General features: G+C 39.2%; 1 protein-coding gene across 3 annotated transcripts in view; it reads right to left on the bottom strand.

The window, feature by feature from the left end:
* Positions 1-20823, bottom strand: part of LOC133556628 (tetratricopeptide repeat protein 28-like) — a 655127-nt gene that overhangs the window by 432166 nt on the left and 202138 nt on the right. Inside the window, exon 1 of one of the 3 annotated variants that reach the window (XM_061906746.1) lies at positions 1137-1743. The exons of the other annotated variants lie outside the window; for them this stretch is intronic. Within the exon in view, the coding sequence (XP_061762730.1) occupies positions 1137-1163 (27 nt within the window). The 5' untranslated portion in view covers positions 1164-1743. Of the gene's footprint in view, positions 1-1136; positions 1744-20823 lie in introns of those variants that run through there. 3 annotated transcript variants of the gene reach the window in all.

Here is a 20823-nt window from a genome sequence, read left to right on the forward strand (position 1 = left end):
GGTTAAGAACCACTGCACTAGGGCCAATTTAGTGTTGCCAATCAACCTATCCCCAGGTGCATGGAGGAAGCCAGAGTACCCGGAGGGAACCCACGCAGTCACGGGGAGGACATGCAAACTCCACACAGAAAGATCCCGAGCCCGGGATTGAACTCTGACTACTCAGGACCTTCGTATTGTGAGGCAGACGCACTAACCCCTCCGTCCCCGTGAAGCCCTGTCCTAAACAATGAAGAATAATTATCTAAAAAAATGCTAATAAGATGATAAAAAGTCTTGTTTTTGTGGATCCATCCATCCATCCATTTACTACTGCTTATTCCCTTTTGGTGTCGCCTGGTGCCTATCTCAGCTACAATCGGGCGGAAGGCAGGGAACACCCTGGACAAGTCACCACCTCATCACAAAGCCAACACAGATAGACAGACAACATTCACACTCACATTCACACACTAGGGCCAATTTAGTGTTGCTAATCAACCTATCCCCAGGTGCATGTCTTTAGAAGTGGGAGGAAGCCGGAGTACCCGGAGGGAACCCACGCATTCACGGGGAGGACATGCAAACTCCACACAGAAAGATCCCGAAATCTGGGATCGAACCCAAAACTGCAGGACCTTCGTATTGTGAGGTTTTGTGGAACATTTTCCTAAAAAGCAATAAACAGTGAAGACCCAGCTGCTGCTGCTGCTTCTTGTCAGACAAGCGCCCCCTTTTGGTAAAAATCCAAAACAGCCATTTTCAGTGCTTTCACTTTTTTTTTTTTTGATACACCCCAGATGATTTGAAAGTAGTTTCCATTGTGTAATACAATACAGCAAGCTTATTGAGTGTGAACAACTGCAGGGGGGGGGGGGGGGGGGACAAAAAGAGTTTGTACATAAACTCCTGCAAATGCAATGAAAAAAGTGAAAAGGTGAGTTAAATATGTTGCGTTACATTCTGCTTCATTTTTTATATATATCTCAATGTTCTAAGAACTTTGCACATCTGCTTACTCCCTGCCAAACTGCTTCTATATAAATATTACAAACATAGAAATGGAGGACTGTATATAAACTACAATGGTTACAGTATAGCACTTATGTGTCATTTTTTTTTTTTTTTTTTTGCAACTTATGTGGAAGAAAACTCACCTTCTTCCGGGGCTGCCATTTCATCATATTTGTAAACCAAAACGGACCAGCATTAAGATGTTATGGGAGAATGGAATGCGGAGGCGCAAGTCATGTTGCTGCTGCCACTTCACATGTTCTCCAAGGGTCGACGCATGCTGACATGTGCCAGGCTCAGTTTTGCGGCAATTTTTTTTCTTTTTTCCGGGAGGTAGACAGTGCAGTCACGCGGGTTAAATCCACTCGGGGAAGAAATCACAGCCACGGTGTCGGCGCGCGGAGGCTGGTGTGCGTAAATCCCGCTATGTGGACGCGCGGTTCGGTGCCTCCACGTCGGATCCAAACCGGAATAATGTTAACTTAAAACAAAAACAAAAATAAAAAATTAAAAAAAACGTTCCTTAAGTCCAGATGTTCCGTTTGATTACAAATCTCTCTTTTTTTCCTCCTCCAGTGTCGAAGACACACTTTTTCCCCTGTAGTTAAAAAAAAAAAAAAAAAAGAGTCCGACTAAGACAGGACTAAAGGAAAGACTATTTTCAAGGGGGAGGAGGAAAGAAGCAGTAAAAAAAAAAAAAAAAAAATCCCTGGAATTTGCGAGGAGCTGGAAGGATAAACTGATTCTTGCAAGAGCAACAAACTGGACTGGAGCTTTTTTTTCTGATGACTTCCTTCCCTTCGCTCTTTACTCGCTGAGCAGGCAAGGAGCAGCCGGGTCATAGTGCCGCCGTGTTCGCAGACAGGGTGTGTGTTGGTGAATCTCTGGGTGTCCCACGATTCGATTCAATATCGATTCTTGGTGTCACGATTCGATAATGTATCGATTTTTTTCGATTCAATTCAATTCGATTTTCGATTCAAAACGATTCTGTATTCATTCAATACATAGGATTTCAGCAGGATCCACCCCAGTCTGCTGACATATGCTAAAAAAAAAAAGCTTTTTTAATTGTAAAGGACAATGTCTTATCAACTGATTGCAATAATGTACATTTGTTTTAACTATTAAACGAAACAAAAATATGACTTATTTTATCTTGGTGAAAACATTGGACACAGAGTGTTGTCAAGCTTATGAGATACGATGCAAGTGTAAGCCACTGTGACACTATTGTACTTTTTTTTTTTTTTTTATAAATGTCTAATGATAATGTCAATGAGGGATTTTTAAACACTGCTATGCTGAAATTATAACTAATATTGATACTGTTGTTGATAATATTCATTTTTGTTTCATCACTTTTGGTTTGTTCTGTGTCATGTTTGTGTCTCCTCAATTGCTCTGTTTATTGCAGTTCTGAGTGTAATTGGATGGCATTGTTATGGTAGTGGTTTGTTAAATTCATTTAAAAAAAAATTAAAAAAAAAAAAAATATCGATTTTTTTAATAATGAGAATTGATTCTGAATCGCACAACGTAAACGATACGATTCGTATTCAAATTGATTTTTCCCACACCCCTAATATATATATATACATATATATGAATATATATATATATATGTATATATATATATATATATATATATATATATATATATATATATATATATATATATATATCCATCCATCTTCTACCGCTTATTCCCTTTTTTGGGGTTGTGGGGGGCGCTGGCGCCTATCTCAGCTACAATCGGGCGGAAGGCGGGGTACACCCTGGACAAGTCGCCACCTCATCGCAGGGCCAACACAGATAGACAGACAACATTCACACTCACATTCACACACTAGGGCCAATTTAGTGTTGCCAATCAACTTATCCCCAGGTGCATGTCTTTGGAAGTGGGAGGAAGCCGGAGTACCCGGAGGGAACCCACGCATTCACGGGGAGAACATGCAAACTCCACACAGAAAGATCCCGAGCCTGGATTTGAACCCAGGACTGCAGGAACTTCCTATTGTGAGGCAGACGCACTAACCCCTCTGCCACCGTGAAGCCCCATATATATATATATATATATATATATATATATATATATATATATATATATATATATATATATATATATATATATATATATATATATATATATATATATATATATACACACACGCACACACACACACACAGGTATATGCATACATAGGCGCCAATCAGTCTTCTTCTTGTTAACTCTGTGGCAGGTTTGGTCCGTTATACATAATTAAGATGTCACAAATCTTACAATCTGTAATTAACAAAGCCCATCCTCGGTTTCAATGTACGTGATAATTACCTAATGTCACAGCCGTCTTCTTACTTTAAACCACACTGCACAAGGGTGATGAAAGGCATACTTAGTCAACAGACCTACATTTCACACTGAATGTGGCAGTATGAACAACGCCAACACTGTCATAAACATGTGCCATATAGTGAAACCACACTGAAAAACGACAAACACATTTAGGAAGAATATTTGCACCGCAAAACAACATAAACACTACAGAAGAAATTCCCAGAATTCCCTGCAGCACCAACTCTTCCGGGATACTACAATATAGTAGATCCGCCTTTGGTGGATCTACACCTAACATCCACTGTAATGATACCACGTACAATAGCGTATCTGATCGATACTACTATGATTACCTCGATATTTTTTAACATCACAAAATTGTATTTGTTTTTTTTAATTTATTTGAGGACTTTGAATATGACCAATGTATGATCTTGTAACTACTTGGTATCGTTTTGATACCCAAATGTGTGGTATCATCCAAAACTAATGTAAAGTATCAAACAAAAGAAGAATAAGTTATTATTACATTTAAACAGAAGTGTATCTAGAACATGTAAAAAGAGAAAGTAAGCAGATATTAACAGTAAATGAACAAGTAGATTAATAATTTAATTATTTTCTACCACTTGTCCTGAATAATGTTGACAAAATATTAGAATATAAATGACACAATATGTTACTGCATATGTCAGCAGACTAATTAGGAGTATTTGTTTGTTTACTTACTACTAAAAGACAAGTCGTCTAGTATGTTCACTAGTTTATTTAAGCACAAAATTGCAATAAGAAAGATGTTTAATGTACCGTAACATTTTTTTGTTAAAATAAAGCCAATAATGACATATTTTGTAGTCCACTTTATTTAGAAAAGTACCAAAAAGTACCAAAATACTTTTAGTACCGGAACCAAAATATTGGTATCGGGACAACACTAATACACACCCACTGGCAGAAATGCAGATCAGCGCCTAAGTATCAACTTGTAAAGAACATGTCGTGGCTGTCTTGAGTTCCCGATAATTTCTACAACTCTTATTTGTTTGTGATAGAGTGATTGGAGCACATACTTGTTGGTCACAAAAAAACATTCATTAAGTTTGGTTCTTTTATTAATTTATTACGGGTCTACTGAAAATGTGACCAAATCCAAAGTATACATAGAGCAATGTTAATATTTGGTTACATGTCCCTTGGCAAGTTTCACTGCAATAAGGCACTTTTGGTAGCCATCCACAAGCTTCTGGTTGAATTTTTGACCATTATCACCAGACCTATGTAAGCGTCAATATATACCTTGATGGTGCAGAAAAAGGACCATATATTTTTTTAACTGATTTCCGAACTCTAAATGGGTGAATTTTGGCGAATTAAACGCCTTTCTATTATTCGCACTCGGAGCGATGATGTCACAACGTGACGTCACATAGGTAGTCAATCCGCCATTTTCTCAAACACATTACAAACACCAAGTCAAATCAGCTCAGTTATTTTCCGTTTTTTCGACTGTTTTCCGTACCTTGGAGACATCATGCCTCGTCGGTGTGTTGTAGGAGGGTGTAACAACACGATCAGGGATGGATTCAAGTTGTCTTACGTGGAGTGTGCATTGATTAGCACGGCATGCTAATCGATGCTAACATGCTATTTAGGCTAGCTGTATGTACATTTGTAGCTATATTTGCATCCAGCCTTTCCCTCCACCCACATTTAATGCCAAACAAATACTTACTAATCGACAGATTTAAGTTGCTTTAGTGTCACAAGATACGAAAGTCCCGATCGTTCGGTCTGCACATTTTACCGGCGATGCTAAGGCAGACATGGCACTCAATCGATGGTTAGAAGGCGATCGCCGAATAGCGCCAGTTTCTTCTTCAATTTCGTTTTCGCTATCTGCCTCCATGCTCCAACCATCCGTTTCAATACATGCATAATCTGTTGAATCGCTTAAGCTGCTGAAATCGGAGTCTGAATCGGAGCTAATGTCGCTATATATTTCTGTGCTATCCGCCATTTTGTTTGTATTGGCATCACTGGATGACGTCACAGGAAAATAGACGGTGGCTTCACAGATAGCGAAAATCAGGGACTTTAAAGTCTTTTTTCGGGATATTCCATGATGGGTAAAATTTTGAAAAAAACTTCTAAAAATAAAATAAGCCACTGGGAACTGATTTTTATTGGTTTTAACCCTTCTGAAATTGTGATAATGTTCCCCTTTAACAAAATTGGTCCTGTCTCAGGATCAGTCAATACTGTAAGGCAGTGGTCCCCAACCTTTTTGTATCCGCGGACCGGTCAACGCTTAATAATTTGTCCCGCGACCCGGGTGGGGGGGGGTCCTTTTTTTTTTTCTTCTTTGTCATGAAAAAGGGACGTTTTTGTCATGAAAAAGGGAGGTTTTTGTGGTTGGCGCACTAATTGTAAGTGTATATTGTGTTTTTTATGTTGATTTTATAAAAATTAATAAAAAAATTATTCTGCGGCCCGGTACCAATCGGTGGGGGACCACTCATCTAATGCCTTGCTCACTAGCTAGCAAGGGTGGGACAGCTTTTTTTGAAAAATAACTTTAACTATCATTTTAGAGAAAGTCAGCCAGCCAAGCGTTGTCTACATCCATTCAAGTACTTTTTTAGAGCAGCGTCAATTTGCAATGCCATAAAAAAGGGCACAATAACAAATGCGACACACACACACACACACACACACCCACACACACACCCACCCACACACACACACACACACACACACACACACACACACACACACACATTTTTGTTTGTGGTACCCTCTTGAGACCTGAGAAAAATGCTTATCTCTTTGGAACCACCCTTTCTAGATATGTAATGATTTGTATTTACAACATTAATAATCTATACATACTATGCAATTATAAAATAAAAAAATAATAAATAAAAAATTCTTCTGCGGCCCGGTACCAATCGGGGTGTCAAGCTTGAAGTCACGTGACACGGGTATCGCAGGAGCCTACGACATACATCCCAATATAGATTTTAGGTCATATCGTCCATCTCTGATATGACCTCTTAAAAGAAACCTCCAATGTTTTTTGTTTTTTTTACATTTTCCATGGGAGGTACTTGCAGGACACTTGATGGATGACTTCTGTATGAGAAAATGAATAGAGAAGACAAAATAATCCATCATGTCAAAAAACGGCATGTTAGTGTAACGAAAGTTGTAACGTATGTGGGGTAAAAACCTCACACCTTAAAGAGCTGCGCTTTACAGTGGGTTGTAAAGCAATCTTTGACTGAAGATTGTCATATTTGAATATGATTCGTCAAATTTTGTCCATCGTCAGTGATCAGAAAAAGCCATGGCATTTTTTTTTTAAAGAAATAAACGGGATGATATGTAGTAGTGTGTACTGACTAGTCACTAGGTGTCAGTAACCTCACTTAGATGTGCTCTAGCACAAATACTTAAATATTCCAAAGGTAATTACAGGCCTACTGAAACCCACTACTACCGACCACGCAGTCTGATAGTTTATATATCAATGATGAAATATTAACATTGCAATACATGCCAATATGGCCGGTTTAGTTAACTAAATTGCAATTTTAAATTTCGCGTGGAAGTATCATGCTAAAACGTCGCGGTAAGATGACGCGTGCATGTGACATCACGCATTGTAGAGGACATTTTGTTCCAGCACCGTTCACAGCTATAAGTCGTCTCTTTTCATCGCATAATTCCACAGTATTATGGACATCTGTGTTGCAGAATCTTTTGCAATTTGTTCAATTAATAATGGAGACGTCAAAGAAGAAAGATGTACCGTAGGTGGGAAGCGGTGTATTGCGGCCGCCTTTAGCAACACAAACACAGCCGGTGTTTCATTGTTTACATTCCCGAAAGATGACGGTGAAGCTTTACTATGGAACAGAGCGGTCAAGCGAACATGGTTCCCTACCACATGTCAACCGGCAGGTTTCGGTGAGAAAATGGTGGTATTCAATCATCAATCAATCAATGTTTACTTATATAGCCCTAAATCACTAGTGTCTCAAAGGGCTGCACAAACCACCACGACATCCTCGGTAGACCCGCATAAGGGCAAGGAAAACTCACACCCAGTGGGACATTGGTGACAATAATGACCCAGTGGGACAACAGTGACAATGATGACTATGAGAACCTTAGAGAGGAGGAAAGCAATGGATGTCGAGCGGATCTAACATGATACTGTGAAAGTTCAATCCACAATGGATACAACACAGTCACGAGAGTCCAGTCCAAAGAGGATCCAAGACACAGCAGCGAGAGTCCCGTTCACAGCGGAGCCAGCAGGAAACCATCCCAAGCGTAGGCGGACCAGCAGCGCAGAGATGTCCCCAGCCGATACACAGGCGAGCAGTAAATGGCCACCGGACCCCCTCCACACGGGAGAGTGGGACATAGAAGAAAAAGAAAAGAAACGGCAGATCAACTGGTCTAAAAAGGGAGTCTATTTAAAGGCTAGAGTATACAAATGAGTTTTAAGGTGAGACTTAAATGCTTCTACTGAGGTGGCATCGCGAACTGTTACCGGGAGGGTATTCCAGAGTACTGGAGCCCGAACGGAAAATGCTCTATAGCCCGCAGACTTTTTTTGGGCTTTGGGAATCACTAATAAGCCGGAGTCCTTTGAACGCAGATTTCTTGCCGGGACATATGGTACAATACAATCGGCAAGATAAGATGGAGCTAGACCGTGTAGTATTTTATACGTAAGTAGTAAAACCTTAAGTATTAAGTATGACTTATAAAGTATTAAGTATTAAGTCGGCTCTTACCGTAGACATGAGCGGAGAGCTTGCGTCGTTCCTCCTGCACCTGTCAAAGAGGCAACTGCGGACTCTCTTGCCGTCGAATGCTTTCACCGTGGAGGAGGAAAAAAAAAAATCTCGGGCCCGTCCCCACCGGCTGCCTTCGCCTCATCGAGACGCGTGGCTTTCCTCTGAGACACTGGCGGTCACCACACCCGTGGCCACACCCCTCCGGCTTTAAGGTTGTACAAGTACGACCATATAATCTCACTAAAACACGAGTAACACAATAATCAGATAAGGGATTTTCCAGAATTATCCTAGTAAATTTGTGTAATAACATCTGAATCGCTCTGCCGTGTAGTTTTTTTTTTTCCTAGCCCAGAGGCGGCATAGCTCGGTTGGTAGAGTGGCCGTACCAGCAACTTGAGGTTTGCAGGTTCGATTCCCGCTTGTGCCATCCTAGTTACTGTCGTTGTGTCCTTGGGCAAGACACTTTACCCACCTGCTCCCAGTGCCACCCACACTGGTTTAAATGTAACTTAGATATTGGGTGTCACTATGTAAAGCGCTTTGAGTCACTTGAGAAAAGCGCTATATAAATATTATTCACTTCACTTCACTTTTCTCTCACTTTCCTCAGCCACAAATCTTTCATCCTCGCTCAAATTAATTGGGGAAATCGTCGCTTTCTCGGTCCGAATCGCTCTCGCTGCTGGTGGCCATGATTGTAAACAATGTGAGGATATGAGGAGCCCTACAACCCGTGACGTCACCCGCACATCGTCTGCTACTTCCGGTACAGGCAAGGCTTTTTTATTAGCGACCAAACGTTGGGAACTTTATCGTGGATGTTCTCTACTAAATCCTTTCAGCAAAAATATGGCGATATCGCGAAATGATCAAGTATGACACATAGAAAGGACCTGCTAACGCCGTTTGAATAAGAAAATCTCATTTCAGTAGGCCTTTAAAGGAATACAGTCTTCCATGAAAGTGAACAAACCAGAAATCTAATTTTCGACAATTTCAAGCTCAAAGAAACAGTTTGTGAGGTCCTCAGGTAAGGCGCATCCACAACACAAGAAGACATCAAACGTAACTAAAGAGAGAAAGTAAAAGTCATAACAATGTTTCTGTATGTGAAACCTCAGAAATGATCCTTACCTTAAGAAGAGGAGAGAGATGCATAGATGTGGGTACGAGCCCAGGCAAGGTACAGGGCTGGACAGCCCATTATACTCGCTCACTCCACTATACATTCATTCATGTGATAAAGGAAAGTTAACAGAAAAGGCAATTAATTACTAGACTCACTTGTCCGCAAGCTGCGTGAGGATCCTCAACTGAGTGAGGTTGGAGCGCCGGCCATGGCGCAGATTGTGTGTCCAAATGTGTCTTCACCACCTTCTTATCGGCCGGTCAGATTAACAGTGCCAATATTTGGCATTTTGACGTATAACGATATCAGCCTTATTTTATTGGCATAGGCCAATAAATATATATATTTTTACAACAGCCAAAGAAATACCTCAGCAGATGCAATATATATATATATATATATATATATATATATATATATATATATATATATATATATATATATATATATATATATATATATACATATGATACCAGTATTTAGTACTGAAAAAAAATACATTTTATATTAAGTCGAGAGTAAGTTAGTACTGTAGTATAAACCAGTGCTCCATTATGCTAAACTGAGCTTGCAAGGATAAATGAAAATATGTTAAATATATGCTGTGTCATATTAAAACTGTGTACAAGTTGGAAATAAACTACAACCAACAAACCAACCAATATTCTAAGGTTCTTAACGAGGAAACTTTCCAATGTATTACATCTGTAAACTGCTACAAAATTGATTAGCCTGCAAGTTATTGTGATGTAATAAAATCCGATATATTTTACAATTTTTTAGGAGATTTACCATATTTTGAAATGCAATGTTTTAGCAGCAGTCATGCGGTGCATCTACATTGACACCACTTCATTGACTCCGATCAATATACAAAAAATGCTTACTTAGGAATTTTTTTTCCCATATATATATGTATATATATATATATATATATATATATATATATATATATATATATATATATATATATATATATATATATATACAATGGGGCAAAAAAGTATTTAGTCAGCCACCGATTGTGAAAGTTCTCCCACTTAAAATGATGACAGAGGTCAGTAATTTTCATCATCGAGGGGGTGGGGGGTTGCCCACATATGAGGTCCTCTCCAAGGTTTCATAGTCATCTTTTTTTTTTTAAATGTTTATTTATAAATTTCAACAATTACAAACAGTAAGTCAAAAAACAATATAAACCATTATAAAAGATTATGAAAACAGTACAAAACAGCGCCAATGGGTTGTAAATTCAACATAACAAAAATAGAATACAAAAAAAAAAATATATATATATATATATATATATATATATATAATAAACAAAGTGCAAAGCCATAGGCTCATTCAGATTCATTAAACAACTTAAATGTGGAACACAGCATTATTGTTTTCACAGCTTTTTTGTTGTTAGAAGTAGAGAGTGTTTAAATGTAAAGTTCAAAATCTTTCTTAAAGGCACAAAAGATAGGTCGGGTATTAAGAAACTTACATTTATGAATATAAAACTTATCCAATAAAATAATGAGGTTGCAAAGGTAGAATTCCTTTTCAAATTTTTGTTCATACAGTGTAATTTCATAGTCATCATTGTCACTGGCGTCCCACTGGGTGTGAGTTTTCCTTGCCCTTATGTGGGTTCTTCCGAGGATGTCGTAATCGTATTGGTTTGTACAGTCCTTTGAGACATTTGGGATTTAGGGCTATATAAATAAACATTGATTGATTGATAGGTACACTTCAACTGTGAGAGACAAAATGTGAAGAAAAAAAAATCCCGGCATTCACATTGTAGGGATTTTAAATAATTCATTTGTAAATTATGGTGGAAAATAAGTATTTGGTCAACCAGTCAAAGCTGTCACTGATGGAAGGAGGTTCTGGCTCAAAATCTCACGATACATGGCCCCATTCATTCTTTCCTTAACACGGATCAATCGTCCTGTCCCCTTAGCAGAAAAACTGCCCCAAAGCATGATGTTTCCACCCCCATGCTTCACAGTAAGTATGGTGTTCTTGGGATGCAACTCAGTATTCTTCTTTCTCCAAACAAGACAAGTTGAGTTTATACCAAAATGGATACATGGATGATACAGCAGAGGATTGAGAGAATGTCATGTGGTCAGATGAAACCTTCTTACATACATCACATACTGTCACGGTATATGCCCTCGCATGAGAGGTAGCAGCATGGGTAACATTAGCTGTGATGCTAGCGGAATTGTGCGGGTGGTAATACAAGAGAAAGAAGGTGCCAATGTGGTAACAAATGAAGAAAGAATGAATTCCTAACAAAAACAGCACAGAGTCCATCGTCTGGCGGTGGTTTGGCTTCAAGCAGGAATATGTCGAACAAGTATGCCGCCAAAGTGTTGTTACAATAAGTAGCACTAACTGCTAATTTGTAGCATCATTTGAAAAGTCACCCGCTTGAGGATGAAGAGTGCTTGAAACTCCGCATGTCAACATCTCCGTTCGGTACCATACCCACAAAATGCCGAAGCAACCATTTCCAGATCGTATGAAAGAAATAGTCAACAACAGAATTTAAAGGCCTACTGAAATGAGATTTTCTTATTCAAACGGGGATAGCAGGTCCATTCTATGTGTCAAACTTGATCATTTTGCGATATTGCCATATTTTTGCTGAAAGGATTTAGTAGAGAACATCCACGATAAAGTTTGCAACTTTTGGTCGCTAACAGAAAAGCCCTGCCTTTACCGGAAGTCGCAGACGATGACGTCACATGTTGATAGCTCCTCACATATTCACATTGTTTTTAATGGGAGACTCCAACAAAAACAGATATTCGGACCGAGAAAACGACAATTTCCCCATCAATTTGAGCGAGGATGAAAGATTCGTGTTTGAGGATATTGATAGCGACAGACTAGAAAAAAAAAAAAACATGATTGCATTGGGACGGATTCAGATGTTTTTAGACACATTTACTAGGATAATTCTGGGAAATCCCTTATCTTTCTATTGTGTTGCTAGTGTTTTAGTGAGTTTAACAGTACCTGATAGTCGGAGGTGTGTGTCCACGGGTGTCTTGACGCTAATGTCTCAGGGAAGTCGACGGCAGCTTTCTGGATGGGGCAAGCTCAGCTGATGTCCGGTAAGAAGTGACTTTTTACCACAATTTTCTCACCGAAACCTGCTGGTTGACATTCGGTCGGGATCCATGTTCGCTTGACCGCTGTGATCCATAGTAAAGTTTCACCCCTGGGAAGTTTAAACAAGGAATCACCGTGTGTTTGTGTGGCTAAAGGCTAAAGCTTCCCAACTCCATCTTTCTACATTGACTTCTCCAATATTAATTGAACAAATTGCAAAAGATTCAGCAACACAGATGTCCAGAATACTGTGTAATTATGCGGTTAAAGCAGACGACTTTTAGCCGCGAGTCGTGCAGCGCTAATATTTCCTTACAGTCCGTGACGTCACGCGCATGCGTCATCATTCCGCGACATTTTCAACAATAAACTCCGCGGGAAATTTAAATTTGCAATTTAGTAAACAAAACCGGCCGCATTGGCATGTGTTGCAATGTTAATATTTCATCAGTGATATATAAACTATCAGACTGCGTGGTCGGTAGTAGTGGGTTTCAGTCGGCCTTTAAAGACCCTATTGGTTGCTCCCTATTATATACCATCTATTCCAGTTTTACTGTGGTAATGCGATGATGATAATAACATCAAACTCTGCAACTGCTGAGACTCACAGCATCCTTCTTGGTCTATAGAGACGGCTGTCCTTGTTTTGTTTTGTTTTCCCTCTGGAAATAATGGATGGAATTGCTGCCACAAGAACCACAGCGTTCGTATTTCACTATTTGTTGCATTTTTGTAGCGTTTCACTTCATTGTAGAATATGTGGATCGAAAGGAGGTGCGACATTCATATTTTGTCAATATTCAGTGTTTTATCGTTCATAGAAAAATTTAAAATTCCATTACGTTTTTCAAAGCGGTCTGTCATAACGTTTTTAGCATTCCATCAGACATTATTAATTGAACAAATTGCAAAAGATTCAGCAACACAGATGTCCAAAATACTGTGTAATTATGCGGTTAAATCAGGCGACTTTTAGCCGCGAGTCGTGCAGCGCTATTTTTTTCCTTACAGTCCGTGACGTCACACGCATGCGTCATCATTCCGCGACGTTTTCAACAATAAACTTCGCGGGAAATTTAAATTTGCAATTTAGTAAACAAAACCGGCCGCATTGGCATGTGTTACAATGTTAATATATCATCATTGATATATAAACTATCAGACTGCGTGGTCGGTAGTAGTGGGTTTCGGTAGGCCTTTAAAAACCCTATTGGTCTCTCCCTATTATATACCATCTATTCCAGTTTTACTGTGGTAATGCGATGATGACAATAACATCAAACTCTGCAACTGCTGAGACTCACAGCATCCTTCTTGGTCTATAGAGACGGCTGTCCTTGTTTTTGTTTTTTTTTCCTCTGGAAATAATGGATGGAATTGTTGCCACAAGAACCACAGCGTTCGTATTTCACTATTTGTTGCATTTTTGTCGCATTTCACTTGTTTGTAAAATATGTGGATCGAAAGGAGGTGCGACGTTCATATTTTGTCAATATTCAGTGTTTTATCGTTCATAGAAACATTTAAAATTCCATTACGTTTTTCAAAGCATTCTGTCATAACGTTTTTAGCATTCCATCAGACATTATTAATTGAACAAATTGCAAAAGATTCAGCAACACAGATGTCCAGAATACTGTGTAATTATGCGGTTAAATCAGGCGACTTTTAGCCGTGAGTCGTGCAGCGCTAATATTTCCTTACAGTCCGTGACGTCACGTGCATGCGTCATCATTCCGCGACGTTTTCAACAATAAACTCCGCGGGAAATTTAAATTTGCAATTTAGTAAACAAAACCTGCTGTATTGGCATGTGTTTCAATGTTAATATTTCATCATTGATATATAAACTATGAGACTGCGTGGTCGGTAGTAGTGGATTTCAGTCGGCCTTTAAAAACCCTATTGGTTGCTCCCTATTATATACCATCTATTCCAGTTTTACTGTGGTAATGCGATGATGACAATAACATCAAACTCTGCAACTGCTGAGACTCACAGCATCCTTCTTTGTCTATAGAGACGGCTGTCCTTGTTTAGTTTTTTTTTCCTCTGGAAATAATGGATGGAATTGTTGCCACAAGAACCACAGCGTTTGTATTTCACTATTTGTTGCATTTTTGTCGCGTTTCACTTGATTGTAGAATATGTGGATCAAAAGGAGGTGCGACGTTCATATTTTGTCAATATTCAGTGTTTTATCGTTCATAGAAAAAAATAAAATTCCATTATGTTTTTCAAAGCGGTCTGTCATAACGTTTTAGCATTCTATCAGACATTATTAATTGAACAAATTGCAAAAGATTCAGCAACACAGATGTCCAAAATACTGTGTAATTATGCGGTTAAAGCAGACGACTTTTAGCCGCGAGTCGTGCAGCGCTAATATTTCCTTACAGTCCGTGACGTCACGCGCATGCGTCATCATTCCGCGACGTTTTCAACAATAAACTCCGCGGGAAATTTAAATTTGCAATTTAGTAAACAAAACCGGCCGTATTGGCATGTGTTGCAATGTTAATATATCATCATTGATATATAAACTATCAGACTGCGTGGTCGGTAGTAGTGGGTTTCAGTCGGCCTTTAAAACCCCTATTGGTTGCTCTCTATTATATACCATCTATTCCAGTTTTACTGTGGTAATGCGATGATGATAATAACATCAAACTCTGCAACTGCTGAGACTCACAGCATCTTTCTTTGTCCATAGAGACGACTGTCCTTGTTTTGTTTAGTTTTTTCGTCTGGAAATAATGGATGGAATTGTTGCCACAAGAACCACAGCATTCGTATTTCACTATTTGTTGCATTTTTGTCGCGTTTCACTTGATTGTAAAATATGTGGATCGAAAGGAGGTGCGACATTCATATTTTGTCAGTATTCAGTGTTTTATCGTTCATAGAAACATTTCAAATTCCATTACGTTTTTCAAAGCGGTCTGTCATAACGTTTTTAGCATTCCATCAGACATTATTAAATGAACAAATTGCAAAAGATTCAGCAACACAGATGTCCAAAATACTGTGTGATTATGCGGTTAAAGGAAACGACTTTTAGCCGCGAGTCGTGCAGCGCTAATATTTCCTTACAGTCCGTGACGTCACACGCATGCGTCATCATTCCGCGACGTTTTCAAATATAAACTCCGCGGGAAATTTAAATTTGCAATTTAGTAAACAAAACCGTCCGTATTGGCATGTGTTGCAATGTTAATATTTCATCAGTGATGTATAAACTATCAGACTGCGTGGTCGGTAGTAGTGGGTTTCAGTCGGCCTTTAAAGACCCTATTGGTCGCTCCCTATTATATACCGTCTATTCCAGTTTTACTGTGGTAATGCGATGATGACAATAACATCAAACTCTGCAACTGCTGAGACTCACAGCATCCTTCTTTGTCCATAGAGACGACTGTCCTTGTTTTGTTTTGTTTTTTCCTCTGGAAATAATGGATGGAATTGTTGCCACAAGAACCACAGTGTTCGTATTTCACTATTTGTTGCATTTTTGTCGCGTTTCACTCGATTGTAGAATATGTGGATCAAAAGGAGGTGCGACATTCATATTTTGTCAATATTCAGTGTTTTATCGTTCATAGAAACATTTAAAATTCCATTACGTTTTTCAAAGCGGTCTGTCATAACGTTTTTAGCATTCCATCAGACATTATTAATTGAACAAATTGCAAAAGATTCAGCAACACAGATCTCCAAAATACTGTGTAATTATGCGGTTAAAGCAGACGACTTTTAGCCTCGAGTCGTGCAGCGCTAATATTTTCTTACAGTCCGTGACGTCACGCGCATGCGTCATCATTCCGCGACGTTTTCAAAAATAAACTCCGCGGGAAATTTAAATTTGCAATTTAGTAAACAAAACCGGCCCCATTGGCATGTGTTGCAATGTTAATATTTCATCATTGATATATAAACTATGAGACTGCGTGGTCGGTAGTAGTGGGTTTCAGTCGGCCTTTAAAACCCCTATTGGTTGCTCTCTATTATATACCATCTATTCCAGTTTTACTGTGGTAATGCGATGATGACAATAACATCAAACTCTGCAACTGCTGAGACTCACAGCATCTTTCTTTGTCTATAGAGACGGCTGTCCTTGTTTTGTTTAGTTTTTTCCACTGGAAATAATGGATGGAATTGTTGCCACAAGAACCACAGCGTTCGTATTTCACTATTTGTTGCATTTTTGTCGCCTTTCACTTGATTATAAAATATGTCGATCGAAAGGAGGTGCGACATTCATATTTTGTCAGTATTCAGTGTTTTATCGTTCATAGAAACATTTCAAATTCCATTACGTTTTTCAAAGCGGTCTGTCATAACGTTTTTAGCATTCCATCAGACATTATTAATTGAACAAATTGCAAAAGATTCAGCAACACAGATGTCCAAAATACTGTGTAATTATGCGGTTAAAGGAAACGACTTTTAGCCGCGAGTCGTGCAGCGCTAATATTTCCTTACAGTCCGTGACGTCACGCGCATGCGTCATCATTCCGCGACGTTTTCAACAATAAACTCCGCGGGAAATTTAAATTTGCAATTTAGTAAACAAAACCGTCCGTATTGGCATGTGTTGCAATGTTAATATTTCATCATTGATATATAAACTATCAGACTGATTGGTCAGTAGTAGTGGGTTTCAGTCGGCGTTTAAAGACCCTATTGGTCGCTCCCTATTATACACCGTCTATTCCAGTTTTACTGTGGTAATGCGATGATGACAATAACATCAAACTCTGCAACTGATGAGACTCACAGCATCCTTCTTTGTCTATAGAGACGGCTGTCCTTGTTTTGTTTTGTTTTTTCCTCTGGAAATAATGGATTGAATTGTTGCCACAAGAACCACAGCGTTCGTATTTCACTATTTGTTGCATTTTTGTCGCCTTTCACTTGATTATAAAATATGTCGTTCGAAAGGAGGTGCGACGTTCATATTTTGTCAATATTCAGTGTTTTATCGTTCATAGAAAAATTTAAAATTCCATTACGTTTTTCAAAGCGGTCTGTCATAACGTTTTTAGCATTCTATCAGACATTATTAATTGAACAAATTGCAAAAGATTCAGCAACACAGATGTTCAAAATACTGTGTAATTATGCGGTTAAAGCAGACGACTTTTAGCCGCGAGTCGTGCAGCGCTATTTTTTTCCTTACAGTCCGTGACGTCACGCGCATGCGTCATCATTCCGCGACGTTTTCAACAATAAACTCCGCGGGAAATTTAAAATTGCAATTTAGTAAACAAAACCGTCCGTATTGGCATGTGTTGCAATGTTAATATTTCATCATTGATACATAAACTATCAGACTGCGTGGTCGGTAGTAGTGGGTTTCGGTAGGCCTTTAAAAACCCTATTGGTTGCTCCCTATTATATACCATCTATTGCAGTTTTACTGTGGTAATGCGATGATGACAATAACATCAAACTCTGCAACTGCTGAGACTCACAGCATCCTTCTTTGTCCATAGAGACGGCTGTCCTTGTTTTGTTTAGTTTTTTCCTCTGGAAATAATGGATGGAATTGTTGCCACAAGAACCACAGTGTTCGTATTTCACTATTTGTTGCATTTTTGTCGCGTTTCACTTGATTGTAGAATATGTGGATCAAAAGGAGGTGCGATATTCATATTTTGTCAATATTCAGTGTTTTATCGTTCATAGAAACATTTAAAATTCCATTACGTTTTTCAAAGCGGTCCGTCATAACGTTTTTAGCATTCTATCAGACATTATTAATTGAACAAATTGCAAAAGATTCAGCAACACAGATGTCCAAAATACTGTGTAATTATGCGGTTAAAGCAGACGACTTTTAGCCGCGAGTCGTGCAGCGCTAATATTTCCTTACAGTCCGTGACGTCACGTGCATGCGTCATCATTCCGCGACGTTTTCAACAATAAACTCAGAGGGAAATTTAAAATTGCAATTTAGTAAACAGAACCGTCCGTATTGGCATGTGTTGCAATGTTAATATTTCCGACTGTTTGGTCGGTAGTAGTGGGTTTCAGTCGGCCTTTAAAAACCCTATTGGTCGCTCCCTATTATATACCGTCTATTCCAGTTTTACTGAGGTAATGCGATGATGACAATAACATCAAACTCTGCAACTGCTGAGACTCACAGCATCTTTCTTTGTCTATAGAGACTGCTGTCCTTGTTTAGTTTTTTTTTCCTCTGGAAATAATGGATGGAATTGTTGCCACAAGAACCACAGTTTTCATGAAGGATGCAGAGGCCTTGGATTCTGTGGACAACTCCAGCCCTGTTTATGTCCCCTGTTTTCTCCTGCTTAGAGGAACTGTCATAAGCGGCGCACAGCATAATATTTTACCCGCAGCCTTCCTGTGCATACAATTGCCAAGAATTCTAGCCTAGTACGACCTGTCAAGAGTAACAAAACATCTGCAGCCGGTTCACGCTTTGTGTCATTTTTACGAAAATAACATTATTCTGCTCAGAAGAAGAAGAAAAACTCAATGCAATCACTGGCACGGGCCCCAAACAAAGCGATAACCAGGCAATTATCGACGTGGAAACGTGTAGGGCCGCAGATGAAAAACGGTTGCTGCGCACGTGACAGCATTAATACAGTAACAGGATTACGCTTCATTCATAAGGTGTTATCTCAATGTAGCAGAAAGGCAAATGAAAGAAGTGGTCGATATGGAATGGTATTGGAGGGAGTTTAAACAATAAACTTGTGATTTAAATTGGTTTTGGTAATGGACTCTATGGAGCTACGAGTGTGGTCAATATGCAGGGTCAGGGGGGCGCACGGTTTACGTCGAGGTCACTCGGATAACAAAAGACCAGGAGGAGGCGGGGGCCAATCTGACATATGGCCGTATGGGGAATAACTCCGGCTGTGAACAGGGTGTCCACTTGGTCATTTGCATGGCTGAACACGGACAAAAGTTGAACACCACCTCCTGCAGATGGCACCGTGTCCTGTGCACGACTTTGTTCAAAGAAGTTTGTAGGTGACGTTGCATCTTCTTTTGCTCATCCTACATTGGTCGATACATAATCAAAGAGCACCCACGTACCTGCTGGCATCGCACCATACCTCCATTTATGTTCTCTTTCAAGCACGCGGAGACGTTGTAAAAACAGGTATGAGAGGCTTTCATAAAAGGCATATGTTTGATGATCAATCAAAAGCCACTTTTGTGTGCACCCACAGTGGAGCCTGTCATCTGGCATCTCCATCCAGAAGTGGCTCCCTGTGCATGCCTCTGCTTTTCCAATCAGAGCCGCACAGGAAATAAGACTCCGGGCTTCAGAGGGAAACAAAAACCCACTTTTCACGCTGTACCACTTGGAGCAGCTTCAAAACAAAACAAAACAAAAAAAAGTATGTGCTTCCTTTCCTTGTTTTTGCCAAGCACACCCTCACAGAAAGGTTTCCACTGTGTGATGTGATTGGGGGGTGGGACCAAGATGAATCACATCGCTCGATACAATCTGCAGACTAATGTCCTGACATACAGTGACAGATTACAGAGTGACCTAAGAGCTTGGTTTTCTATTGTCCAGTAACTTATAAAATGACGATGAATTCAGTGTATTGCACATTTTGGCATATCCCTGTTACTCAGTGCCATTGAGAGACATGCACATAACACTCAATCTACACTGCAAAAACTGAAATCTAAGTAGGATTGAATATCTCAAATAAGGGTGATACTGTATTTTTGCTTATTTTCTGTCTGATAAGATAATTCTTCTCACTAAGCAGATTTTATGTTCGAGTGTTTTACCTGTTTTAAGTGTTTTGGTCCTAAATGATCTCAGTAAGATATTACAGCTTGTTGTTGAGATTTTATGACCTATATCGAATAAAACAGTGGTTCTCAAATGGGGGTACTTGAAGGTATGCCAAGGGATATGTGAGATTTTTTTTTTTTAATTTTAAAAATAGCAACAATTCAAAAATCCTTTATAAACATATTTTTTGAATAATACTTCAACAAAATATGAATGTAAGTCCATAAACTGTAAAAAGAAATGCAACAATGCAATATTCAGTGTTGACTGCTGGATATTTTTTTTTGTGGATGTGTTCCCTAAATATTGATGTTAAAGATTTCTTTTTTTGTGAAGAAATGTTTAGAATTAAGTTCATGAATCCAGATGGATCTCTATTACAATCCCCAAAGAGGGCACTTTAAGTACCCTGGCTGTGCCAGCAACTTGAGGGTTCCAGGTTCGATTCTCGCTTCTGCCATCCTAGTTAATGCCGTTGTGTCCTTTGGTAAGACACTTTACCCACCTGCTCTCGGTGCCACCCACAGTGGTTTAAATGTAACTTAGATAATGGGGGGTTGCCCACATTTGCGGTCCTCTCCAAGGTTTCTCATTGTCACTGTCACCGATGTCCCACTGCGGTGCGTTT

This window comes from Nerophis ophidion, linkage group LG07 (assembly GCF_033978795.1).
Source record: "Nerophis ophidion isolate RoL-2023_Sa linkage group LG07, RoL_Noph_v1.0, whole genome shotgun sequence".
NCBI lineage: Eukaryota > Metazoa > Chordata > Actinopteri > Syngnathiformes > Syngnathidae > Nerophis > Nerophis ophidion.